This window comes from Protopterus annectens, chromosome 6.part0 (genome assembly GCF_019279795.1).
Source record: "Protopterus annectens isolate FY-2018-M chromosome 6.part0, PAN1.0, whole genome shotgun sequence".
NCBI classification, from domain to species: domain Eukaryota; kingdom Metazoa; phylum Chordata; order Ceratodontiformes; family Protopteridae; genus Protopterus; species Protopterus annectens.
The window spans coordinates 1,070,367,308-1,070,392,098 of NC_056737.1; the positions used below are offsets into that span (position 1 = coordinate 1,070,367,308).

The following is a 24,791-nucleotide window of genomic DNA, read 5'->3' on the forward strand; positions in this document are numbered from 1 at the left end:
AAAGCAAGGCAAGATGATGAGTACTGAGTTGCTTACTACATCAAGGCAAGATGAGGCTTGTAGATTTGTGAGATATCTATGAGAGATCTTTCCTATCAGGTTCCAAAGTGCTGCTGCAAGCGTTCTGAAATATCTCTTGCTAATATCTATAGAATCATTTTGGTGCTGGTTACAGAATGACATAACATCTGGTCACCTGACTCTGGTACAATACATGCTCAGAGCTTTGCCAAGATCCACTGCAGCATCCAAAAGCTACAAAACAACTCCAAAAATGTCCAGCCCTCCAGAGCAGTAACCAGTTCAACCCCAAGGACAGTACAGCAGGAGTCCCAGTCCTGGCCCCTTCTAGACACCCTTGTCTCTGGCTGCAAACAGACCCAAAAGACAAAACCTCCATGGCCCAAACCAACCCATTTAATTTTCAACCTATTTCCAAAATTAGCTGGACTGAGATTAACCTCTTCCCTTCCAGAATTCTCTGTGCAAACATAAAAATTTAATCAGTTATAATAATACTGTTTGAGCTACATGTACATATATTTTCTGTCCAGCAGGACCCACTGTTTATGCATTTTTAACACAAGCAACATTACAAATACATTTTAACACAAACTTGTAACAATCAGTGTGATAGTCAAATGACATAAAATTCTTTACAAAACTCCACCTAGCTATGCTGGCATATGTTACACATGCACTGCCCTACTCTCCCTGGCACAGATGGCACTACCTCATATCATCACAGTATGTAATTTGACATCTGTCTTACAGTGACTGCTTTCTATTGCTGTAATTACAGTTCTGGCTTTATTCAGTTCTTATCTCTTCCTAAAGTGCTTCATTTTCTTTTTATGGAGTTTATGTTTTCTCTTTCTTCAGGAGATTTCTTTTTACTTTACTGGATATCTTTTAAGGTTCATAATCAGATAATGTTCTTAAATTTGAGTTGTTCATGTTATTATTACTGTAAAATGTGTTTAATTTGTACCACAGTCCTGATTCCTGTTTTATTTCTTTTGTTAATCATTTTTATGAATAATTTATATGATATTTGAGCAGGAAATGCCTGTTTCTGGTATTGATTTGTGTTTACTGATTTACTGTTTTACTTCAGGTGGGGCAGTATTTCTGCGTTTGATATTTTTCCCTGCTAAATGACTTTTCAGCTTTTCAAGATGGTGGGAGTTTGTTGAGTTTTGAAATCTGTAACAGAGTAGGGATCTTTGAGGGAATTTAAAGGACAGGTGACCTGCAATAGCTTCTTCCTGTGCATGGTAGAAATCTGATTCACATGTAGCTTGTAATCTGATTGGTGAGTTTTCCTTGCCCATTTTACATATACTTCCTGATGACTGGTGGTTCTTCTTACAAGGGCCTGCTTTTTCCTAGAAAACTGGATTGACAGCATGGCTGTAAATGTACAAACTAAATTTAGTAAGTAGACATACAAAACTGTTTAACTCAGCTTGAGAAGAGTCAAATTGTAATGCATATAACTATATGTAGTACCTCACCTCATTCCTTTATGAACTATATTTATAGTCTGATCAATGTACAATTAACTTTATTCTTTAGCATTGTTGTAATGTTTTCTTCAACTATTGCCAAAATGTCTAAGTTGGACCTCAAAACAGCCCTTGGATCAGTGTACCTATCTATTTAACAAATCATAAACAAACAAACAAGAAGCTGGCAGCCAGGTAGTGTCAGCAAGTCAGCATCCATTTTCATTTAAAAAAAAGTCCTCAGCCAGGTCCAGGTAAGCAAGTCCAAACAGATCCCCCCCCCAGAAGGAGACAATGAAGATGGACTACCTGAGCTTATCATTAAAGGAAGAGAGCCTTAAAAATGCTTTCCTGCACAGGCAGATATTTTAGCCTACTGCCTGACTGTAGTATCACAGTTCAAATTGCAACTGGCTACATGAAATGCCATTTTAGGTGCAGTACTAAAGGGAGTTAACCAACTCGTCGTTCACATCACAGGGAAACAGCTGAGACTTGCTAAGCGCTCGAAACATTAGAGGGAACTGGAATCCAGACAGGTGAGGCAAACAGATGAGGAAGCAAAGCTTCATCATGGTGGAAATCACCCTCTTGCCAACCTTATCCAAAATGTTTGACTTCTTATACAACAGAAAGGTGCTGTGGTGTTTGGGACCTGTGCTGGTCTAATCAGATCAGAAAGGCGTCACTTCTGGATTGCTTTCAAAGGCTATCACTTCTCTCAGACGGGGGATTACAGGGACATATGCCTTCTTAGGAGACAAGTGAGTAGTATCAAGAGGCTTCCAGGTTGCAAAAGCAGCATCCGTGAGTATAGGCTCTACACACTAGATGACCTGGGGATTTCCTGAGTACAAGCTTTACATACAGGATGACCTAGATATCACTAAATACAGGTTCTACATGTGGAATCACTCAGGAATCTTTAGGGCTCTACACACAGGATGACCCAGATATCCCTGAGTTCAGGCTGCACACATGGAATAATGCAGGGGATCCCTTGTGTATAGGATCTACACACAGGATGATGCAGAAATCTCAGAGTAAAAGCTGTACAAATGGAAAGACCTAGAGATCTCCCAAATGTGGGCTCTACATATGGGACAACCCTTAGATTCCTAAGTACAGGCTCTACCCATGGAATGATCCAGTGAGCCCTAAAAACAGGCTCTTAATACACTGGATGACACAGGGCTCCCCTTCCTTCAACAATAGGTGTTCAAACAGATACTTCTGAGGGGATGTTAGTAGTGGTCATGGCCAGTCTACAGACAACTTCAGGAAATATAGGTCTACCCAAAGAAAGGGTCTTACAAGGAGCAGAATGTCAGTGTCATTAACTGTCTCAATGATAACAGCCTCTGAGGTCTGTGTCAGGACACAGCGGAAGATTCCATAGCCCTGTCTTCTAGATGGAAGGGCTGATGCTAACCAGATACATAGGATCAAGTATATCACAGGTAAGCAATAGTGGTAAGGTAAAAAGGAAATGCCTGCCAAACAGGGTGAGAGGCCTGGGCAGGATCAGCTGTTAGCATAAACTCATGCTACCCGTGTGTAGACACTCCCACTAGAACTGATCCAGCCAGACAAAAAAGGTGTCTGACATCTAATGCCTCGGAATGCACTGATAGCTCTGTAAGTACAGAACACCCCCTGGAGACCCTCCTCAATATGGCCAGGAAAGCACTTCTGGACTCTGAAGTGCCTGGGAGAAGAGACCTTTGACATTAGTATTACCACCAATCATTTATTAGGGGATTCCAGGGACACTTGTGTAAACTGACCAATGGCATGCTCTAGTCACTTAGCTGCAGGGTGGAATCACCTTCCCAGCTAATTACCATGATGAAAATATGTCCCTAAGTATCGATCCAGTGGTCAGGGATCCAGGTATGCATGTATACAGTAGCCTTACCTTCGACCACCATGTGGCCACAGGGGTGAGGAAATTCCTTTATGTTGCGCAATTTATAAGTAAGAATATGGTGTCAAGTTTAAAGAGGCCATTATCCCACTATACTCCACCCATATCAGCCCAATTAGAGTACAATGCTCCCTTTGATATGTACCTGACCAGGTACATGCAGCAACTAAAGCGAACTCAGAGGTTCCTTACAAAAAGAATATAAGGCATAACAAACCTGCCTTGTGCAAAGCAGCTTAAAGCCCTTTCCCTCTGCTCATTCTCCTTTAGATTGTTGAGGGGTGAGCTACGCCTGGCTTACAAGGCATCTGCAAACCCACACTTATGAAAATCCTGCACATTTGTAAGTCAAACAGTATCAGAAATACAAGGTCTATGGACCTGAATTTTGTCTGTGAGTTAAACAGAACATGCTGGAGTGATGGAGATGTGTCTCAGAGACGTCCTTCCTATGGAACAGGCTTCTCATCCATGTGACGCTGAGTTTGTCTATTACCCAATTTGAGAACAACCTTGACCAGTGGATGGGGAATAAGAAATTTACACCAGTCCTGGCATTCAAATCCCATATGGAGAGAGGTAGTTTATAAATGCCTGGTCCACGGTATCTTATTTGGATACAGGACATTGTTATTCTTTTGGGAAAACTTGGCTATGCTTAAAAAGCCCCCCCCCCCCGCCCCAATCATTAGCCTAGTAACAATCTATGAATCTAAGGTAAGGTAGTTGAAATGGCTATGCCTAAGGTCTCCCATAGTTCAAGTGAAAGCTCAGTGTCTTATTAGCAAAGGAGGAGCTAGAACCATGCAAGACCTAGAAGGCCATCTCAGACATTGAGTTACCTCCAGTAGAATGTGGCACGTCTGCTTTCCCTAGCCTTTACCTACCTGCAATGCTGCAGCACCAACCTGGGACCACAAAAGTGACCCTTCCATTGATCACTGTGCTGGACGCACTCAACAGCTGATATCTCATGAGACATTAGACAGTTATCTGGCTTTTCCTATCTGCATCTCTGGTGACCAGATTAAAATGCTGATACAGCCCAGTCTGATGCCACGCTTCTCTCCCAGACAGCAAAGACAATGCTGATGTCAGCCTTGGGATGGGATATCAATGTGACATGAACACCTTAGCTGCTTGTAAACTTAAAAGGTATGGTTATCGATACTATGACTGATTATATTGTTAATCTTACCTCTCAACTGTCCACAATTTAGCAGAACATCTTTCATTTTCCTCATATTTTTGCCCAGTACCTTGTAAAATTTTTGTAAAATTTTCTTATGCCTTTATCCATAATACATTCTAGGTTTAAGATCTGTGTGAGAAGCAAAAAAAGAAGTGAATGGTGTAAGGAGTGAGCGTATTTTACTAGCCCAGTGTGCAACTCCATGGTGCACAACAGAGAGAGAGAGAGAGAGAAAGAAATGTACCCCTGAGCAGAAGAGCCATAACCAAAATGATGGTGCTATGGAGCTTACTTCCCAGCAAGTACCTCTGCAGAAAACTTTGAATATCACATCTTCAGTTAGAAAAGATTGCCTTCATAGCTTTCATTTATGCCCTACACATCTTCACAATTTAAACTGTACATAAAGAGGTTACAGTGAGTATAGGAAGAGATCAGGCGTACTGATCTATCTCCTTCCCCAAAATCTACTGACATTTGTTACATGGAATCCTGCTCAGTATCTGAGTAATCAAAGGACACTGGATCGGAAATCAGTGTAGTACACTGATAAATGGGAGAGAATTTAGCTTTAATCGAATGATAAACAGAAGCATGTTTCGTAAACAAGAGGGGTTGATCTGTTAGATAAACACACAAACATCCATTCACATTAATATAGGCTATATTTTAGTAATAACACAACTTCACCCTTGTGATCAAACCACACCAAACACATGTAAAGCCTGTTATTCCCACATCCAGGAACAGAATATTGCTATTACATAATGTGATTATTTAAGAAAGAAATGACTTACCTTTCAAAAATAATCTCACAGTATAATGGCACTTTAGTGTTCTTCCACCTTCCCCTCTTTTTAATAACGTGCTGTGCATGTGTATGATAGATACATTTCCACACTTGCATAGTACATCAACGCAGTGCAAGGCAGGCAACACAGAGGAGAGCATTCCTATAGTGGTTTCTCTCTCCCTGTCATTTTTATTTTAGCTTTTATTTATTTTTTTATGTATTCATTTTTTGTGTGTGTCAGAAGCGGAAAAAGTATGACACTCTGTCTGTCACTGAATAAGCAAAATCCCCAACAATTTACCAGAAAACTCAAAATTTTACGAGACAGGTAAAAAATGTGTGGAAAATGAAGGATGTTCTGCTAAACCCTGGACAGTTGAGGGGTAAAGTTAACAACAATACGATCAGTCAGAGTACTGATAACCATACTTTTCAAGTTTTGCAGAACATGCAGATTTTTCTTCTATTTTCCTCTGTCCCTTGGAAAATAAAGAATAAAGAAGGCCTTACGAAGCATACCTCACTAGAAATTCTAGCTGTTCAACAATATGGCTGGAATTCTTTCTATTGCGATATCCTTAATTTACAATGGTACGCTGAATGGAGGTCCAATCAGCATGCATAATTTTGAATACTAATGACCATTTATTGTATAATATCCTATAAAATATTTTACACCTGCTTCAAGTAATTAAAATATTTTAGTGGTATGTTCAAACTATATCCGCATCCAATCAAAAATGTTTTTATTTATTGACATTTGTTTACCAGAAAAGTCCAAATAGGTAATAAATACCCATTTTCAACAGAGACCCATGGAGGGAAAAAAGCACATATACATACAATTCGAATGCGGAATACATAGGATTCAATAAAACATGAAGAGACACCAGTGATGTAATATTAAAACAAAAAAGAAGTATGACAACCAGTATATACAAAAGTTGTTGTTTGTCTTTTCGGCTTTTCCCGGTTAGGGGTCGCCACAGCGGAACTCCAGTCCGCTAATGATTGGCAGTAGATTTTTTATGGTGCCGAGTTGCCAGCCCGACGCCCAACCTTTAGCGAAGGCACTCCCATTCACGCATGTTCTTTGTAAGCCACTCGACCACAGGGAGGATGTGCAGACTCCATATAGAAGGCATTCCAGCCGAGAATCGAACAGGAGAACCTCTTGCTGTGAGGCAACAATGCTACCGCTGTACCACCACGGCTTAGAAGTATATTCTATTATGCTAGAAAATTTAAAAAAATATTTAAAAAAAAGATGCAAGTCCCTCCTTAGAATGAGGAGAGGGCAGGTGTCGAAAGGTACGGATAGTTTGCTGAGAAGTTAGTGTGAATGTAAAGTACTTGTTGATGTAGATCAGACAGGAGAGGTGCATGGGCAAAGCCATGAGTTAGTGAGAAATTCTTTGAGACAGGATTTAAATACATGGAGGCTTGCTATAGTTTGGCAATGCAGTTTGACTACAGACTTTGTTCACTACTACTTTTTTTTTTGGTTTACAGATTTCAGGCAGATTTTTGTCATGAGAGTGCAGAGGACAATTTGGGAGATTGTGATAAAATACTGAGAAGTATAAAAGGGCAAGTAAAGGGGTTATGGGTTGGAAAAAAGCTGCGTACGGGTTAGTTGACTGTGGGAGTTCTAACAAGTTGAGAAAATGTAATACAGAGCAATGATGAGCTTTATATCATAGGTTAGCTGCAAATCTAGGTATCGTATTATAGCATTGCTCCACCTGTATACGAACTTCAGAATGAACTGGCTCCCCACCTAAGCACCATGTTCAATCATAGCCTCACGTCAGGCTTTGTGCCCACTGAATGGCGCACAGCAACAGTTATCCCACTCCACAAAGGGAAGCCACCACTGATCCCGGGAACTATCGCCCTATTATCCTGACGAGCCTGGTCTGTAAGGCCATGGAACGTATCATCATGGAACTCATAAACAAAGACATTGGTAACCTCCAAACTCTGGACCTCACCTAGTTTAGGTTTGTGAAAGACAGTTCATGCCTCTTGAACCTAATCGACTTCTTTGAAGCAGTCACCAAAGCTGTAGACGAGGGTAAGGTGGCTCACACAGCCTATCTTGACCTTGCCAAGGCTTTCAACACCATCCCCTATTCTGGAATTATAGCTAAACTCACTAAACTAGGTATAAATCCCTACGTCACAAGATGGGTTGCCAACTGGCTCACTGACAGAACCCACAAAGTAAAAGTTGCAGACTCCAAATCTGACTTCAAACCAGTGACAAGTTGAGTACCACAGGGTTCAGTCCTGGGACTTCTCCTGTTTGGTATCTACTTCTCTGAAGTACAGGCTAACATAGAAGGCCTTTGGCTAACAAAGTTTGCAGGTGAATACAAACTAGGAGCCATAGTTGAGTCCCCAAATGATTGAGAGATCCTACAGAAGGGCCTCACTGAGACAGATGCCTGGTGTCAGAGCCATGGTCTCAAGCTCAATGTCAAAAAGTGCATTGTCATCCCTTTGGTAAAAACTCCAATGAAATACCACATTTGCGGCAGTCTACTTTATGCCAAATGTGTGATAAGAGTCCTTGGGACTCAGGTGGACAGTAGTCTCTCCTTTGATAATCACATTGCCACAGTAGTCAGGAAATCTTTCTACGTGGCACACCTCATCAAAAAAGGGTTCTCATCCAGGAAAAAAGAGGTCATTGTTCCCCTCTGCTCAACACTCATTAGACCCATTATAGAGCACAACGCCCCTTTTGGAATGTACCTCACAAGACATCTGCAGCAGCTGGAAAGGCCACAGAAGTACCTCACAAAGAGGATTACTGGCCTCAAACAGATGCCCTACACTGACTGTCTCAAAACACTCCAGCTTTACTCCGTAGCATATCACTTACTCTGAGGTGATTTCTGCCTAACATATAAAGCTATGTCAAACCCAGAGCTGTTGGACATGTTACACCTAAAGAAATCCCAATCCCTATGAGCTACTAGGGACCTAAACCTTGTCACCACAATAAACAGGACATGCTGAAGGGATAGATTCCTGTCCCAGAGACTTCCCATACTCTGGAACAAACTACCCATCTATGTCAAGCAAAGTTCCTCATTAGAAAAATCTTGATGAGTGGATGGGAAACAGGAAATATACCCCAGGGATCACTTCTGTGGCACTGCTCAACAGGGGCACAGGAAAATAACTTTCTTGGGTGGCATAAGCCAGGAACCTTGTTGGCTAGGCTTACTTAGGCCCTTGGGTTGATAGCCTAGTACCTACCTATGAACCTAAGAGAGGTCTGGATGTTAGTCAAAATAAGCAAGCCACAGAGAAGGGAGGGTAAAAGATAAGCGTTAGCCAAGGTGATTCTACTAGGAGAATTAATGATTTTTTTGCTCTATACAGCAGACCTAGCTTTGATTAATTTTTCTAGACAGTTTTCTATGTGAAGATCAAACTTTAAGCTGTCATCTATGGTGTCTCAAAGCAATTTGGTATGGGCAACTATTTCAATAGCTGTATTCTTTAGAAATACAACGTGAAAGTTACTTTTGGTACTGGCATGTGACTTAGGAAATAATAGTGCCTTTGCCTTTTTGGGACTGAGTAAAAGTTGGTTTTGATGTAGCCACAATTCAACTGAGGTGAAGGCATTGTGTGTCATGGATTGTTGTTGTAGTGGATTATCACATGAGCAGAGCTCAACGCTTTCTGGAATTCATAAACTCCAATGCCATGGATCAGCTTGTCCATACCCCCACCAGGGGCAGCAATATCCTGGACCTGGTCATTACCAACATGGGTAACCAATGTTCAACACCAGAGGTCAACTCCTCACTGGTCAGATCTGACCATAAGCTAATCACCCTAGACATCAATATTCCATCTCCACCCCCCCCCCCATTAAGGAAACCACCGTATAAAACTTCTCCAAAGCCAACTTCACACTTCTTAAGACAGAAGTGGCAAACTTCACTACACCCATGCAGATGGACAATAGAGGTACGACTGGCAAATCCTATACAAATGCACTGTATAAACACATACACGAGTGCATGGATCGTGCCATCCCCAACAGAATTAAGAAGCTATCATCCAAAAAAAGGAAGCCAATCTAGTGGTCCCTTGCCATAAACAAACTCTACAACAAAAGGAAGAAGCTGTTGCAAAAAAGAGGAAAATCCCCTAATTGCAGGAAATCCTTGGTCAGCCTCAGTAAGAAGCTGAGATCCCTCATAAAATCCTCCAAATCTAGCTACGAAAATAAAATTGCCACTGATTCTAAAGACAACCACAAAGCATTCTACAGCTATATCAAGAATCTCAATGGCAACACTCAGATCTGCTCCGAGCTACAGAACAAAAGCACTAGATATACAGAACCAACTAATATTGCCAACGTCCTGGGAGATAGGTTCATTGCAAACTTAGCAAACTTTACCCCCTCCTCACTCCCCAAAGCGCCCATCCCTATACCAGAAGAATACATAGCCCCTGTAATCATGGATGCACAAGTTAAGACCACACTCTCCAAAGCCAAAAACATAGCATCCATGGGACCATAGAACATCCCAGGCTGTGTTCTGCACCAACTACAGAATGAACTAGCACCCCACCTGAGTACCATGTTCAATTATAGCCTCACTTCAGGCTTTGTGTCTACTGAATGGCACACAGTGATGGTTATCCCACTCCACAAAGGGGGCTCCACCATGGACCCTGGGAACTACCGCCCCATTAGCCTGATGAGCCTGGTCTTCAAGGCTATGGAATGTATCTTCATGGAACTTATAAACAAAGACATAGGTAACCTGCAAACACTGGACCCCACTCAATTCAGGTTTGTAAAAGGTAGATCATGTCTCCTAAGCCTGACTGACTTCTTTGAAGCAGTTACCAAAGCCGTGGACGAGGGTAAGGTGGTGCACACAGCCTATCTTGACCTCGCCAAGGCTTTCAACACCATCCCCCATTCTGGAATTATAGTTAAACTCACTAGACTGTGCATAAATCCCCATGTCACAAGTTCGGTAGCCAACTGGCTCACTGACAGAACCCACACAGTTAAAGTAGCCAACTCCAAATCAGACTTCAAACCAGTGACAAGCGGAGCACCACAGGGTTCAGTCCTGGGTCCTCACCTGTTAGGCATCTATTTCTCAAAAGTCCAGGGTAACACAGCAGGTCTTTGGCTAACAAAGTTCGCAGATGACTGCAAACTCTGAGCCATAACAGAATCGCCTAATGATGTGGACATTCTACAAAGGGGCCTCACTGAGATTGATGCTTGGTGTCAAAGTCATGGCCTCAAGCTAAATGCCAAAAAGTGTATTGTCATCCCCTTTTGGAAAAACACCATACCCATGAACTACCACATAGGCAGCAGCCTACTTAATACCAAAAGTGTGATAAGAGACCTTGGGACCCAAGTGGACACTAGTCTCTCCTTTGACAATCACATTGTCACAGTAGTCAGGAAATCCTTCTACGTGGCGCACCTCATCACTAAAGGGTTCTCCTCCAAAAAAAAGGTCATTGTTCCAATATACTCATCCCTCATCAGACCCACCATAGAGTACAATGCCCCATTTGGCATGTACCTCGCAAGACATCTGCAACAACAGGAAAGGCCACAGAAATACCTCATTAAGAGGATTACCGGCCACAAACAGATGCCATATGCAGACCACCTCAAAAAACTCCAGCACTACTCTGTCACTTATCACCTACTCAGAGGCAACCTATGCCTAACATACAAAGCCATGTTAAACCCAGTTCTGTTGGACATGCTACACAAAAAAAACCCAATCTCTCCGTGCCACATGCTCCAGGGACCTGAACCTTGCCACCGCAATAAACGGAACATGCTGGAGGGATAGATTCCTGTCCCAGAGACTTCCCATACTCTGGAACAGACTACAAATTCACATCAGGCAGAGATCCTCATTGGCCCTCTTTAAAAGGAACTTGGACAGTTGGATGGGAAATAAGAAATTCACCCCAGGGATCACCTCTGTGACTCTGCTCGACAGGAGCACAGGAAAATAACTTTCTTGGGTGGTGAAAGCCAGGGAACTTTTTGGCTAGTCTTATATAGGCCCTAGGGCAGATAGCCTAGTGCCTACCTATGAACCATCTGCACATTGATAAGGAAAGCTTGCTGAGAGGAGGTAAATAGGTTATTGATGAAAATGTGAAAGAGCAGTGGAACTGGGGCATCTGTTTTAACTAGGAAAAAAGGAGAGAGAAGAGAAACATTTGACAGTAGGATATCTTTCAGAAAGGTAGTCAGATAACTATAGAAAAGTTGGTATGGAAAGACTTAGGACTCTTGAGTCAGATGATTCTCATGTGATACTATATCAAAGGCTTTTGAGAGATCTAGAAAAACAGGAGAGAGAAACTTACCTTGCTCTCTATTTATTTATTATTATTTATTTATTTATATTTGTTGACCGGGAGAGTCCTATTGGACACAGGTCCGTTTTCAGCGGAGGCCTGGGGTGAAAAGCTCCACATTAAGTATTATTTGCATTATACAGTTAAAAAACATAGCATTTAAATATAGACATTAGTCCAGCTGAGGACGCAAGACAAGAATAAAACATAGATGTAAAACAGCTGTAGAACATAGTACAATTTTAAAATATGGTGACATATACTAAACATGGTTACACATGTAGTTGAGATTCATCAGTGAACAATTGATACAATCTGTTTTTGAGGTACATAACAGCCATTAGCAGTTGTTGCTACAAGAAGTTAGTATTATGTGGTAGGTAGCTGGGAACATGAGTAGCCAAGCTTGCTAAGAGTAGGTTGCTGATAGGGGGCCGAGAGAGGTAGTGGGTGGGTGGAGTGGATGGTATGGGGGGGGGGGGTTGCAAGGGCATATCTGGCAAGTTTTTAAGTGTGATTTTAGTAAGGATTTGAAGTGGGTGCAAGAAGTTACAGAGGTAATTGAGGATGGGAGGGAGTTTCAGAGTTTGGCTATAGTGCAGGAGAATAATGCTTCTCCAGCAGAGTTAATGGCTCTTGTGACCTGTAGGAGGTTTTTGTGGCTGGATCCTAGTGGTCTCGTGGTTATGTAGGGTTGGAGGGATGGGACTTTTAGTGGTTGGTTTATTAGTTTGTGGGCGAGTGCGAGTTGGTACCATTGAAGGAGGTGGGGGAGCTCTAGCCAGCCCAGTTCTGCTAGTGAGAGACAGTGGTGAGTACAGAAGGAAGCCCCTGTGACAAATTTGGCGATTTTGTTGTAGCAGGTTTCGAGCTTATTTAGGTCGCATTGTCTAAGGTTAGTAAATATTGGAGAGGCGTAGAGTAGGGTAGAGATAAGATGAGAATTTGCAACCAAAATTTTAGCTGCTTTCTATATAATGCTCCTCGTTTTTTGTGCACTTTTTTAATGGTCATGGAAATGTGAATGTCAAAGTTCAGTTTATTGTTTATTTCTACTCCTAGTAATTTGGTGTGCTTGCAGGATGGATGGTGATGTTGTCTTTTGCTATGATATTAAAGTGAGAGCTGTCTAGGGTAAGTTTGGTGGGTTGGAAGATTAGTCATTTTGTTTTGTTTGGGTTGAGTATTAGTTTGGCATCAGATAACCAAGTTTCAATAGAAGAAAATGCTTCATGTGTGACTTTTTGCAGTTCGGGTAGGGAGTGGGCTGTGCAGATGATGGTTGAGTCATCTGCATATTGTATGAGTGTGCCATGTGTTGTGGCTGAGGCTAGATTATTGGTGAAAATAGAGAAGAGTAGGGGTCCCAGGATGGACCCTTGGGGAACCCCTATAGAGACTGGTGGTTGGGGGAATAGGTTGTCCTGCCAAACAACTGCTTGTTGGCGGTCAGATAGGTAACTCTGAAACCAGTTGATGACTGGTTAAGAGAAGGACAGGTTATTGAGAAGAGAGATAAGCTGTTTGTGTGGGACCATGTCAAAAGCTTTAGAGAGGTCTAGGAAGGTAGCTGAGGAGAGATAACCTGCATTTTTATTTTGTAGGATAGTGTTAGAGAAAGAGAGTAAGGCAGTGGGCATGCTATGGTTAGGTCGGAAACCGTGTTGTGTGTTGGAGAGGAGGTTGTTAGCAAGGACGTGATCTGAGACTTGAGAATGAATGCATCTCTCTAGTATTTTGGAGAGTGGCGAGAGAACTATGGGGCGGTAACTGGTTAGATCTGTGGAGGGGCCTCCTTTGTGTAGGGGAATTATGTGTGAGACTTTCCATAGTATAGGAACACAACTTTCTGAGAGAGATCTGTTAATCAAGAGTGATACGGGGTAGGCTAGAGCTTCAGCTGCAAGGTGAAGGTATTCACTTGGGAGGTTGTCTGCTGCTAATCTGGTGGGTTTAAGTTTAGTTAGTAGTTTTATTTTGGAGGTAGGAACAGGAGAGAAAGAGAAGCTAGTGGGGAGATTGTTAGTTGTAGTTGATGGTGTGGGTTTATGGGGGGAGGGTTGTGTTGTCTAGCTAGTGATAGTACGGTTTGTGTGAAGTGATTGTTGAAAGAGGTAGCAATATTTTCGGAGAAGTGAGTTACGTTAGGAGTGGGTGTACGTACTTTACCTGGGTGGAGGATGGAGTTTATTGAGGACCACAATTCTTTGGGGTTATGTTGGGAGAAGGTAAGGGCAGACTGGTAGTATTGGATTTTGTCCTGTTTTATAAGCTTTTTGGTTCTATTGCGTAGTTCTAGGAATTTTTGCCTACTAGAGGGTGTTTTGGTTTTGCACCAGTTGTCCCAGGCTTTATCCCTGTTTTTCATTTCAGACTTGGTGTTTTTTTGTAGCCATGGGGATGGTTGGGCTCTAGTTCAGGAATGTCTTATATATATATATAGCTCTACTGAAAAGGACTGAAACATCAAAAGTCTGACAGTCAAAAAGTGACACACAAAATACTGAAAGTGAAAAAGATTGGCACTGAAAAATACTGACACTCAAAATATTGGGAAAAGTGAATTTATACGGGGTGTGTGGAGTATGCTGTATCCACAGTGCTGTGTAACTGCAGAGTTGGCACATATATTTAGTGTGGGGGGGGTTGGGGGTACTGGGGTATAGAGGGGGGTGTTTGCCCCCCTGCAAAAAGTTTGAAAAATGTGGTTTAATGTCACGTTTTTCTTTTTCAGTTCTTTTCTATGTAGTTAGATTATGTCACATTTTTCAAAGTTTTTGCAGTGGGGCAAGCCCCCCTTCACCCCTGATAATTATTTATACCAACTCCGAAGTCACACAGTAGTGGAGAAAGGGCATAAACTCCCCCCAGTACAATTTCACTTTTGTCAGTATTTTGAGCGTCAGTCTTGTCATGTTGCAGTCATTTTCAGTACACTGATATATGTGTTTGTGTGTGGGCGTGCATGCACACACACACACACACACACACACACACACACACACACACATATTCTCACACTCACATTTTTAAGTCATTATTGCATGTCAGAATCTAACATATACAAAATAATATTCTGACGCTGGAATATGCAGGAATTCTCAAAATAAAAAAAGAAATGCTGCTTTAAAATATGCATCTGCCAAATGGACTCAGCATTAAATGAAACTGTTACCTTGTTTGACAAAGTCCAATAAATAAGAAAAGCACTTCAGAAATACACAAAAGAAGGAATGCAACCTCCTTCTTTCAAGTTTCTTCTTCACGATAAAGCAAATATGGTTATTTAAGCAATGGCTTATAATGCTTTGCTTTAAACCGGTTAAAAGGAGTCTGTTAGACAGGTGTTGGTACTTCCTACAGGACGGATAATTTCTGTGTCAGGATGGAAGGGATGAAAACTAGTGTTCTTGTTGCTGTTCCATAAGCTTCTCCCTTTTTCTCCAAATGTTTTAATAGCTCTGAGGTAAGATAAAGTTTCGTTAACTGAGGCATCAAACATTTGAGCTTTTATTCCTTTAGAAAAAAATTTCTGATGATAACCAGCCAAGTATGTGCATGGCAACATGCTGTGGTAACAATGATAAAAGAATCTGTGACATTCTAAATAGATTTTAATGTACAGAGGCATACCATGTTAACTAAACAATTATGAACTCTCACTGCCAAAGTACTGAAGGCATAGGTCCTGCTGTCTTCTTTGTCCAACAATATCCCTTTTATGGTAAGGCTAAAGTATCTGGAGGCACCAAAGATGCAATAAAAGCCGAAAAAATTTATCTGAAATCAGAGATAAGGATTCTTATCAAGCATGCACTGCACCTCTGCAGATCCATGGAATGGTGGCAGAATTCAAGTTTGTCTCAATTCTTATTCTACAAGTTTTCGATTGTTTTAGGAATCCTTCCAGCATTTCTGAAAGCTTTCTTTTTGAAGAAGAAATACCTGATAGAGTCCATTTCTCCTGTGATGTTTATGATACCATTACAACTGATGTGTTGAGGTGGGGGTACAAAGAAATTCAAAGAGTCCTCATGATTACAATTGCTGACCTTATAAACCTTTGTCTAAATAAAAAGGCACCATAAATGAAACGCAATTACATAAATTTCCTAATAAGACCTACAGTGGTACCTTTGAGGAAGGGAAAAAAGCCACTGCATTTGCAATTCCTGGCCAGAAGCTGAGGACAAAAAGACAGGTTTAACCCAAACTTTATGACTGTCTGCTACTGCGAGTCTCTGTGAAGAAGATCTGGTACTAATAAACTACTGGATTCAAGACAAACTCATGTCTTCTCCATCCCATGACCTGTAAAGGGAGAACATTAGCAATCATTTTGGTTTCTACTTTTGAGTTTGTCAAAACAAATCTCAACAAATGCATGCCTTTCTTTTCAATCAGATTTCAACTAAGTGAATGTATCAACATCTCCATCCATAGTGTTACAATCAGTCAGGTTTATAAACTTTTAAACTAATAACCTGGATCAACATCAAACAACAACCATCCTCCTCAGTTCATAAAACTCACAGCACCTCCTGCAATGATCAACAGGTCTATTAAGGATGGCCTTGTACCAGCTATCTGCAAAAAGGAACTTATTGTACCCCTGCATAATGACGGCACATTACCCTCATATCTCCCCTTTTAATAGCTCAGTAAGTCAGGTGGTGCATTACTGGTGATATGACTAATAATCAGCTCACATTTGACGTCCATGTAAATTCCAGATTGACTAAAACATATTTGGATGCCTTTACAGGGTCAAAGCATTCCTTCTGCTCAGTGCAAGACAAACCACTGTATCATTTACTTACTTTCTTCATTTCTTAACTCAGTAAACTTGGCTACTAATGCAAAGCCTCTCTTGGGATGAAACAAAATTTTCAGATTAAATGGTGGTCATCACGGAAAACTATATCACGGGTTTGAATTTGGGGGTACCCTACTCTCTATACAAATTAAATTTTGCCCACAAATATGCAAACCCAAATCTCCCACAGTGGCCAGCCCATTAACTTGGGATACACATGGGCAGGTGCTATGTCCCCCTATTGGTTTATGCAATTCATAACCCCAAATCCAAAAAAGAAATGTGGAGATACATTACCGAAACTATGTAGACAGGCTCTCTTTAGTCTCCAGTCCTTTTCAAATAGTCATGAATTTAAGCAGACAGAAAAGGAGCATGTCACTAAACAACACAAATGCAAATGTGATGATATAAAGCTTATATTATGTTGTTTGTAAATCCCGATGTCCAATATTAGTACACAGATAGGAACTATAGTATATTGTTTCTATATACGTTTCACTAATTATACCCATTCTTTCATCTGTATAATCCAGATATCCATTATCAGTTTGAGGATGCAAGCTGTATTAGGACAGCTAGATTTCTATTACATTTGTATTATAAACTGTCAATTGTTTGTAAAGAGATATGAACTGTATTAGGCAGCTTAGTGTTTCTCAGTTGTGAGTATACACAGTTAATAGCAAATCTTATTTGTGAATGTCTAATTATTATTGTTATGTTTTATTCATATATGGAGGCTACCTCCCCAACATTCAAGTGAAAATGGGACCTTCTCAGCTGGACATTTCCACTCAACAAATGTAAATAAATATGGCTGATGATCTCAAGTTTATATACACTGCTACTAATGACAGTGAATTGATATATAGTTTGGGGGTGGCAGTGAACTCCCTGAGTTGTGAGGAAATCACTAGTCAATTTTTATTGACTTTTACTACAATATGTATTAAAGGAGGAAGGCTTCTCATGGTGCTAAGGCCAAAACTGAGTTTTGGGGAATTCTACATTTGTTTGCATATTCTATTCACTTAAAGATTATATATGCTACTACAGACACCTACATTTTAACAGATCCTAAAAAGGTAAAAATAAAAACAGAATGCAAAAATAGAAAAGACCAGAGGCTAACATGGTAGCTGGAAGTAAGGCAGGAATTTCTGCCAAATCCATGTATAAGGGAACTTATAGTTTGAGTTTTTTTATTTACATGGCAGTTGTTTACAAATCTATACAGACAATGGACTGGGAAAGAAACAGGACAATTGCATAAAACATTTTCTTACTTATTACTTCTTGTACTATAGTATCTTATTTTAAACCTCTCTAATACTTCTTAAGCACTGCCAATTGTTAAAATTTATGTTTTACAGTATTAAACTGTAATTCCTCCATCCGAGGTAACCTGAGGTACAGGCAACAACAGAAAATACTCTTTATCTTCTATTAATTTTTCATGCTTTAATATGTATATTCTTTGTTTGCATGTTTTCTTAATGTACATAAATACAGTATTACTTTGAAAAAAGGAAGGGTGGAAGCTGGACAGTTTCTAACACAGATGTGAGAGAGACAGTGCTGTAGCAGGGAAATTTCATCATAAGTTGGTGATGTACCACGATTATACACGACTAGTACGAGGCAGATAAACACAGGCATATTCCAGCCAAAGTCCTTAGTAAAAAGGAGTGATACACTAACATGATTAGAAAATAATTACTTCTCTGTAAAACATGCCCATTAAATAAAATGCTCATCTGAAGTCACATTAAAAACAGTTACATTGGTATTTGTGCTTGACACAAAATATATACAAAAATCTGTATTATGAATTACATTTAACAGTTTAGATTTTTCTAATATTACTACTTTATTTCTAATAGTTCTGTAACAGTATTTCTTTCTGAATGAACTAGTGTTACTTTTTCAGTATACAACATTCTCCAATGAAATAATGCAAACTTACTTATGATACAGAAATGCCTTTTGGTAGTTGAAAAATGAATTACAGAAGTATATTTCTGTTTTACAGTATGGGTAGCAATAAAACAAGGAAAATAATGTCTTGCTTCATATACAGGAAGACATGCAGAAGTCCTTTTTATTTATAAATGACCTTCCAGATAGTTGCTAGATCGATATTGTTACTAACAGGCTTCTCATCAGGATGACTGCAACAGAAAAGAGATGAGACACAGCAGATTTATTTATAGGTTACCTCTGACATCAATTTGCAGTAGCAGTGGTAAACAATGCCGCAATACCTGTAAACATGAAAAAAAGGATGCCCGCAATAAGGAACACACAGAGGTTGGAGCAGGAAAAATGTGTGATGCCAGAAATACAAGCAGAGCATGCAAATAATTATATACATGCTCATTCAGTTTACAAATCCAGTTAAAATGTAAATCAAGCCATATAAGCATTCAGACATTCATTCAACACAGTGGGATTCCTACAATCTGGCTCCTGTTTCTTGCTAAAAAACAAACTACAAACATATATATATATATATATATATATATATATATATATACACACACACACATACATACATACACACACACACACACACACACACACATATATATATATATATATATATATATATATATATATATATATATGGGTTCCATTTAACTGATCAAATGTTCAGAAGATCATACAGTGGCAGTGTGTGCCTTGAATGTCAGTGCACATACCATCAAATGTACAGGTTTTGTAAGTACCGGAGTTTGTGTGCACCAATACTTGGGTGTCTGTATGACTTTTAGTGCTGGGTAGGGGCTAAGTTAGGTGATAGTTGTGTTTTGTGTGTGTGTGTGTGTGTGTGTGTGTGTGTGATGTGAATTGGTAGTGTTATAGGAATTTTTTTCTAAGATTGGGTGTAGGGAAGAGGTTTGGGTAAACCCGCCCCTCCCCCAACCTTAACCCTATGCCCCGACCTACATAAAAGCTTTCTGTAACACTACTGCTATTACAGTGAAGTACGGCAGAGTTAGTAGTAGGGTTAATGGATCAGAGGAGGACCGTTTGTGCCTCCTTTCAATCTTTTAGCTTTCAGTGTTTTAAATGTTTGACATACTGTGATCAGTGTTTTGCAAGTTTCAGTACATTGAACATTTAAAGATAATCCACACACATGCAAACACAGATGATGTGGAAGAGTACCACACATTAGATGGATGGTCTATCAATTCTCCTGCATGATTGCATAGGAAATCCTCTCTCCCCCATGAATGAGCATCCAACTTATAATGCCCAGAATATGTGTCAATGGATGTCTATTGCAGCAGACTTAAAGACTTGAGATGAGCCATTTCTAAAAAAAATAAGGCCGAAGTGGTAGACGCTAATATGACAACTTGGGTCTTGATCTCCAAAAAATCTTGTTGCATTTCCTATGGTAAAAAATAATGCAATTAGCTGATAATGTCTGTCTTGTTAATAAATGACCCTGTTTTCCTTCTGTAATAAGGGCATCAGTCTAATGGCTTTGGTTTATCTTATGTAATACGTTACAGCCCTATAGATGTCCACAGACTGCAAAATTCTCTTTTTTTCCCTTTTTTTCTTTGAGTGGGCAGGAAGCTGGATGGAGTGGTTTAAAGTAAATTCAGAAACCACCTTGGCCACAAAACAAGAATTTATTTAAAGGCCAATCTGCCATCTTGGAAGACAGTATAAGGCTCTTTACATATTAAAGCAAGTAGTTCAGAAAAAAAAAAAAAGGATCCATGACAGAATTATGACGCCATAGTAAACGACATTAAAAGGTGCAACCACAAAACTGCAACCACTCATGTCAACATCCATCACTTAACATTGCCGTAAAGTGATTAACATATTGCTTCTGTGCACTTCAACAGTTCAGCTACACATACACACACACTCTCCAAGACAGCTGCAACTTGGAGAAATGGGAATTCTCGAATGTAGCGCAATCTTACTCAATGTACAACTCTCTACAGTCACAGATATGGGTGTCGATCACTAGTACATTGATAGCATTTTTGTCTGGTATCACAGAAATCCTTCTAGCAAAAGTAACTGCGACAGAAATAGGATCCTGCAGGTCAAATATAAGATTATGCAAAGTAACAGACACAAAAGGTAGCAAAAGGATAATCACTCATTTAAAAAACAAAATCACAAAAAATGGATGCCTGTGAAGCCATAGATGTTGGATACCCTTTAAAAACTGTTTCATTACTGCATTTACAGCTGAAGGTGGGCCAGCAATAAGACAGATATAAACTGCTGAAAGTTCAACTTTCCAGAGGAATAAACCTACATGTGCTTTATGATGAATCAAGGTACTATAGGAACTTAAGTAACAACAATACCAACTATATCAACAGGCCTTTTAGAAGAACAAAAGGAAAACTAGGTCCACTTGGATAAGCCGTTTTTGGATTTCAGCTCTTTTCTTGTTTGAGAACAGTCAAGAACTCAACAGAGAAAAGATGACTTTCAGGAATCAACCTGAACCCCTCCATACTGCAACAGTGATAATTCTGAGCTTTGGGTGCAACACTTTTGCATGCTATTCCATTAATAAGGTCATGCTGAGAGGCAGTGTCAAGGGTTCTGCTACTGACATCTGAGTTAGCAGAGTAAATCATGAATGCTGTGGATAAGAAGAAGCTATGATAAGATTTGGCTTCTATTAGTTAGATCATTTTTATATAAAAGCTTCCAACATGTCCAAGGAAATGTGAAACTTCTGCTGCAATTACTAGAGGAAGAGAAAATCTGGTGCAGAATAATGGAAGCTGACTGTTCAGTAATGATTCAGACAGGACCCCCCCCCCCATTTTTGTAGCATGTCTTGGAAGGTGTTTCAATAAAGGTTTTACTTACGAAAGAGTGACATTCACCTGCTTAGCTTCTATTTAGTGTTTAGTACACTTAGAATGTAATCACATTCAGAGTTAAGTTTAATCTGACTCCTTGTCCTAGGCAACCACTGACAGCCGACAAAACTGGTAAGTGTGTGTACATTCTTGTATGTTTATATACCACATCGCTGTAATGTTGTCTTTATCTGGAAAACTCCTGTCAGTAAAATTAATTTTAAGATTTTAAAGCTAGAAATGCTACCAACATTTTATTGTTTGTTTGTTATTTCCTCTAGGAAAGATACCAAAGAAAGACACTGCAGGACTTCCAAGATGGCTGCACACTAAGTAACAGCTTAATTTCAACTCTTCCAGTGTGAAAACAGAAACTATGAAAACAGAGCCAGTGGACCCATTTTGGGGGTAAATTTCAGCAACTGGCTAGTAAATGCACTGCCTGGATAGCAGCAAACGTGAAATTCAGAGAACCCTACAAAAAAAAATCAACCACAAAACACTGACTGGGAAGAATTCTGCAGCTGAAAGTGCGAGCTTTGGTATAAGACACGACTTCCAGTAACCTAGAGGAAAAAATAACTCAAATGTACTCAAGAGTTGATTAAAACAAAGAAAGCAGTATGGAGTATATTAACTCAAATAACAAAAGTCTGGATAAAATGTAAGAAGCTTTAAACAGATATTCAGATGAGATGATAAATCTGCAAAAACTGGAGATCAAAATGAAGAAAAGGATGGCTGAATATGAGACTGCTCAAGAAGAGATGTTTCAAAAATGAACAGAATTAGAGGACAGAGCTAGCAGGGAGAACCTGAGATTTTCTTCTGTAGCAGAGAAGCTGGAAGGAACAGACTGTATTAATTTTATGAAACCACAAATAAGCAACTGGATTGATATTCCACAGCTGTTAACTGAAAGGGCACACTGTGTGTATGCTCCAAACTTGACCATGAGAAAGCAACCTAGACCTTGAAAAAAGAAGAAAAGTCTGTTCAAAAGAGTATGGTACAAGAAAAAAATATGTGCTTTTTCTCATTCTTATATAGGGGAATGACTGGATTAAGGCTCTTGGTTTTATCTAGTAATAAGTTTTAAGAGAAAGCAAATAAAAAGAACACTGAACATAAAATTATTCTAGCAAATAAATAAATAAATACATTTCTTGTAGAAGCAATTCTGTATCTGGTTCTCATGTCTCCATCACAATCTGATAAAAAGCAATAAAACAGAATACTTCTTTCTTTTAATGGCTTTCTTTTGATGGCTAGGAGATAATGCCTTCTGAAAGCATTCAAGTGTTTTCTCATTCTGGGAGAGCAATAAAGATAAGACAAATCCAGACAACCCTTACAAGAGGCAAAGGCTGTACCATGTATCTTGGCATGGATAGCATTCCCATTAGGTTAATCAAAGTCTGACAGTTTGGCTGTCATTTTGGGACAATTGCTCCTATTAGGAAGGAAAACCTTCAGTATTTGAAAATGTTTTGTGCGTTAATATTTTTTTTTTTTTTTTTTTTTTGAGGGCTTTCAATAAAGCAAAAAGCTTTCCAAGATGTGACATAGGCTGAAATGGATAAGACAAGAAACAACTATAAAAGGTCAACCTGCCAAACATTAGTGTGTCCATGTAACACAAAAGCTGAAACTAGATACGTAACAAAAAGCTGTTACAAATAAAAGGTGGAAATAATAACTTTTCAACTTAATGACACATCCGATACTATCGTTAAATGTTAATGTTCTCACAGATATATGCAAAAAAGATAGTGTTATAAACTATATTAAAAATGTAGATTGCAAATAGCTATGCTACAGGACACACATTTTGAAAGAACTGAACATGTGAATTTGATAAAAAAAATGCTTTCAGGGTGGTTATTCTGTGAAATAGCTAGAACAAAGGAAAGCAGGAGTATTTGTGTTAACTGCAAGAGGAGCTCCAATGGTGATCAAAAAGGATAAAAAATATAATTGTAGTAGCTATTTAGCACTAAGGGGCTACTGGCAAGGGAGGAGGATTATAATGGCATGTATTTATATTTCACCTAAAACTGCTATAATGAAGCTTAAGAAAATTGTGGGAGAAATAATCAGTTTTCAGCAGGAATTACTACTTATAGGTGGGTCTATATCACATGAGCAAATCACACAAATTGCAAACGCTTACAATATCGAACATACCAGACCTCGAAGTGCTTTTTCTGAGACTGAGGTACAGTGAAGAATGGGATATTTGTCCTTTCCTCACTGTAGTGCGATCTCAGAGTTGGAATATATATTTAGTGAGGGGGGGGGTGCAGCCTCCCACAACAGGAAGTTCGAGGTCCGGTATGTTCGATACTATGAGTGTTCGCATTTTGTGTGATTCTCTCATATGATATAGACCCTTATAGGTGGGGAATGGAATTTGCCTTGTGGCAGGAAAGATGTGTACTGGGGGCCCAGAAGGGAAAATATAACAAAGGAAGCTAGATTTCTGAAGAAATTTATGAAAATATTTGACATGAAGGATATGAATTCAGTAGTAAGAGTTCAGAGGGAATTTATATATTATTCCCCAATATACAAAACACTGGGCTAGGCTAGACAGAACATACATATCACAGGAAACTGTGCATTTAATTTAAAGTTTTGATACACATCCAATAGCTATTTCAGATCACATGCCAATAACAGCTAAAATAAAAATGCAGGGCAATGAAATAAAAATGAGACATTTCCACTTTCCAGCCTATCAGTTGAAAAGAGAGGAATTTAAGGTATGGGTAGTAGAAATTATTCGAGACTTATTAGTGAAGACAGAAATTTTATTTATTTTATTTTATTTTACATTTGTTGACCGGGAAAGTCAGAATGGATATATGTCCATTTTCAGCGGAGGCCCGGGGAGAAAAGCTCCACATACAATACTAAGCAAATGTCTAAACAAATTTTAGTGACTCTTAGACTAATAAAACTCAAATTACAGTTACATTTATAAATTTTCTTCTGAAAATATAGCTACGGAGTGGAATAAAATTAAAGTGGAGTTTTAAAATAGGGTGGAAATAAAAGAGAGAGATATGGTTAAGAATCAGCAAGAATTGTTTAGACGGACTGACAAATGTTAAAGTATTGCAAAATAGGGGAAATCTCAAAGAACAAGAAGAGGAGCAATTTCAGAGTACTAACAGAAAATAAAGGATTACCTTGATAATATGCATGAGTTTAGAAAGACTGCTATCAAGCAACTGTTTTTTGATAGTAATGCCAGAGCACAAAAGAGCAACAACTCAGGCACCAACCTCAGGGAGCCTATAA

General features: G+C 39.4%; 1 protein-coding gene across 3 annotated transcripts in view; it reads right to left on the reverse strand.

The window, feature by feature from the left end:
* EFCAB11 (EF-hand calcium binding domain 11) overlaps nucleotides 1-24,791 on the reverse strand; it is a 1,456,165-nt gene that overhangs the window by 407,837 nt on the left and 1,023,537 nt on the right. Inside the window, exon 6 of one of the 3 annotated variants that reach the window (XM_044074696.1) lies at nucleotides 15,298-16,121. The exons of 1 other annotated variant lie outside the window; for it this stretch is intronic. In XM_044074696.1, the coding sequence (XP_043930631.1) occupies nucleotides 16,088-16,121 (34 nt within the window). In that variant the 3' untranslated portion in view covers nucleotides 15,298-16,087. Of the gene's footprint in view, nucleotides 1-15,297; nucleotides 16,122-18,590; nucleotides 18,801-24,791 lie in introns of those variants that run through there. One more of the 3 variants, XM_044074694.1, reaches the window with a different exon arrangement.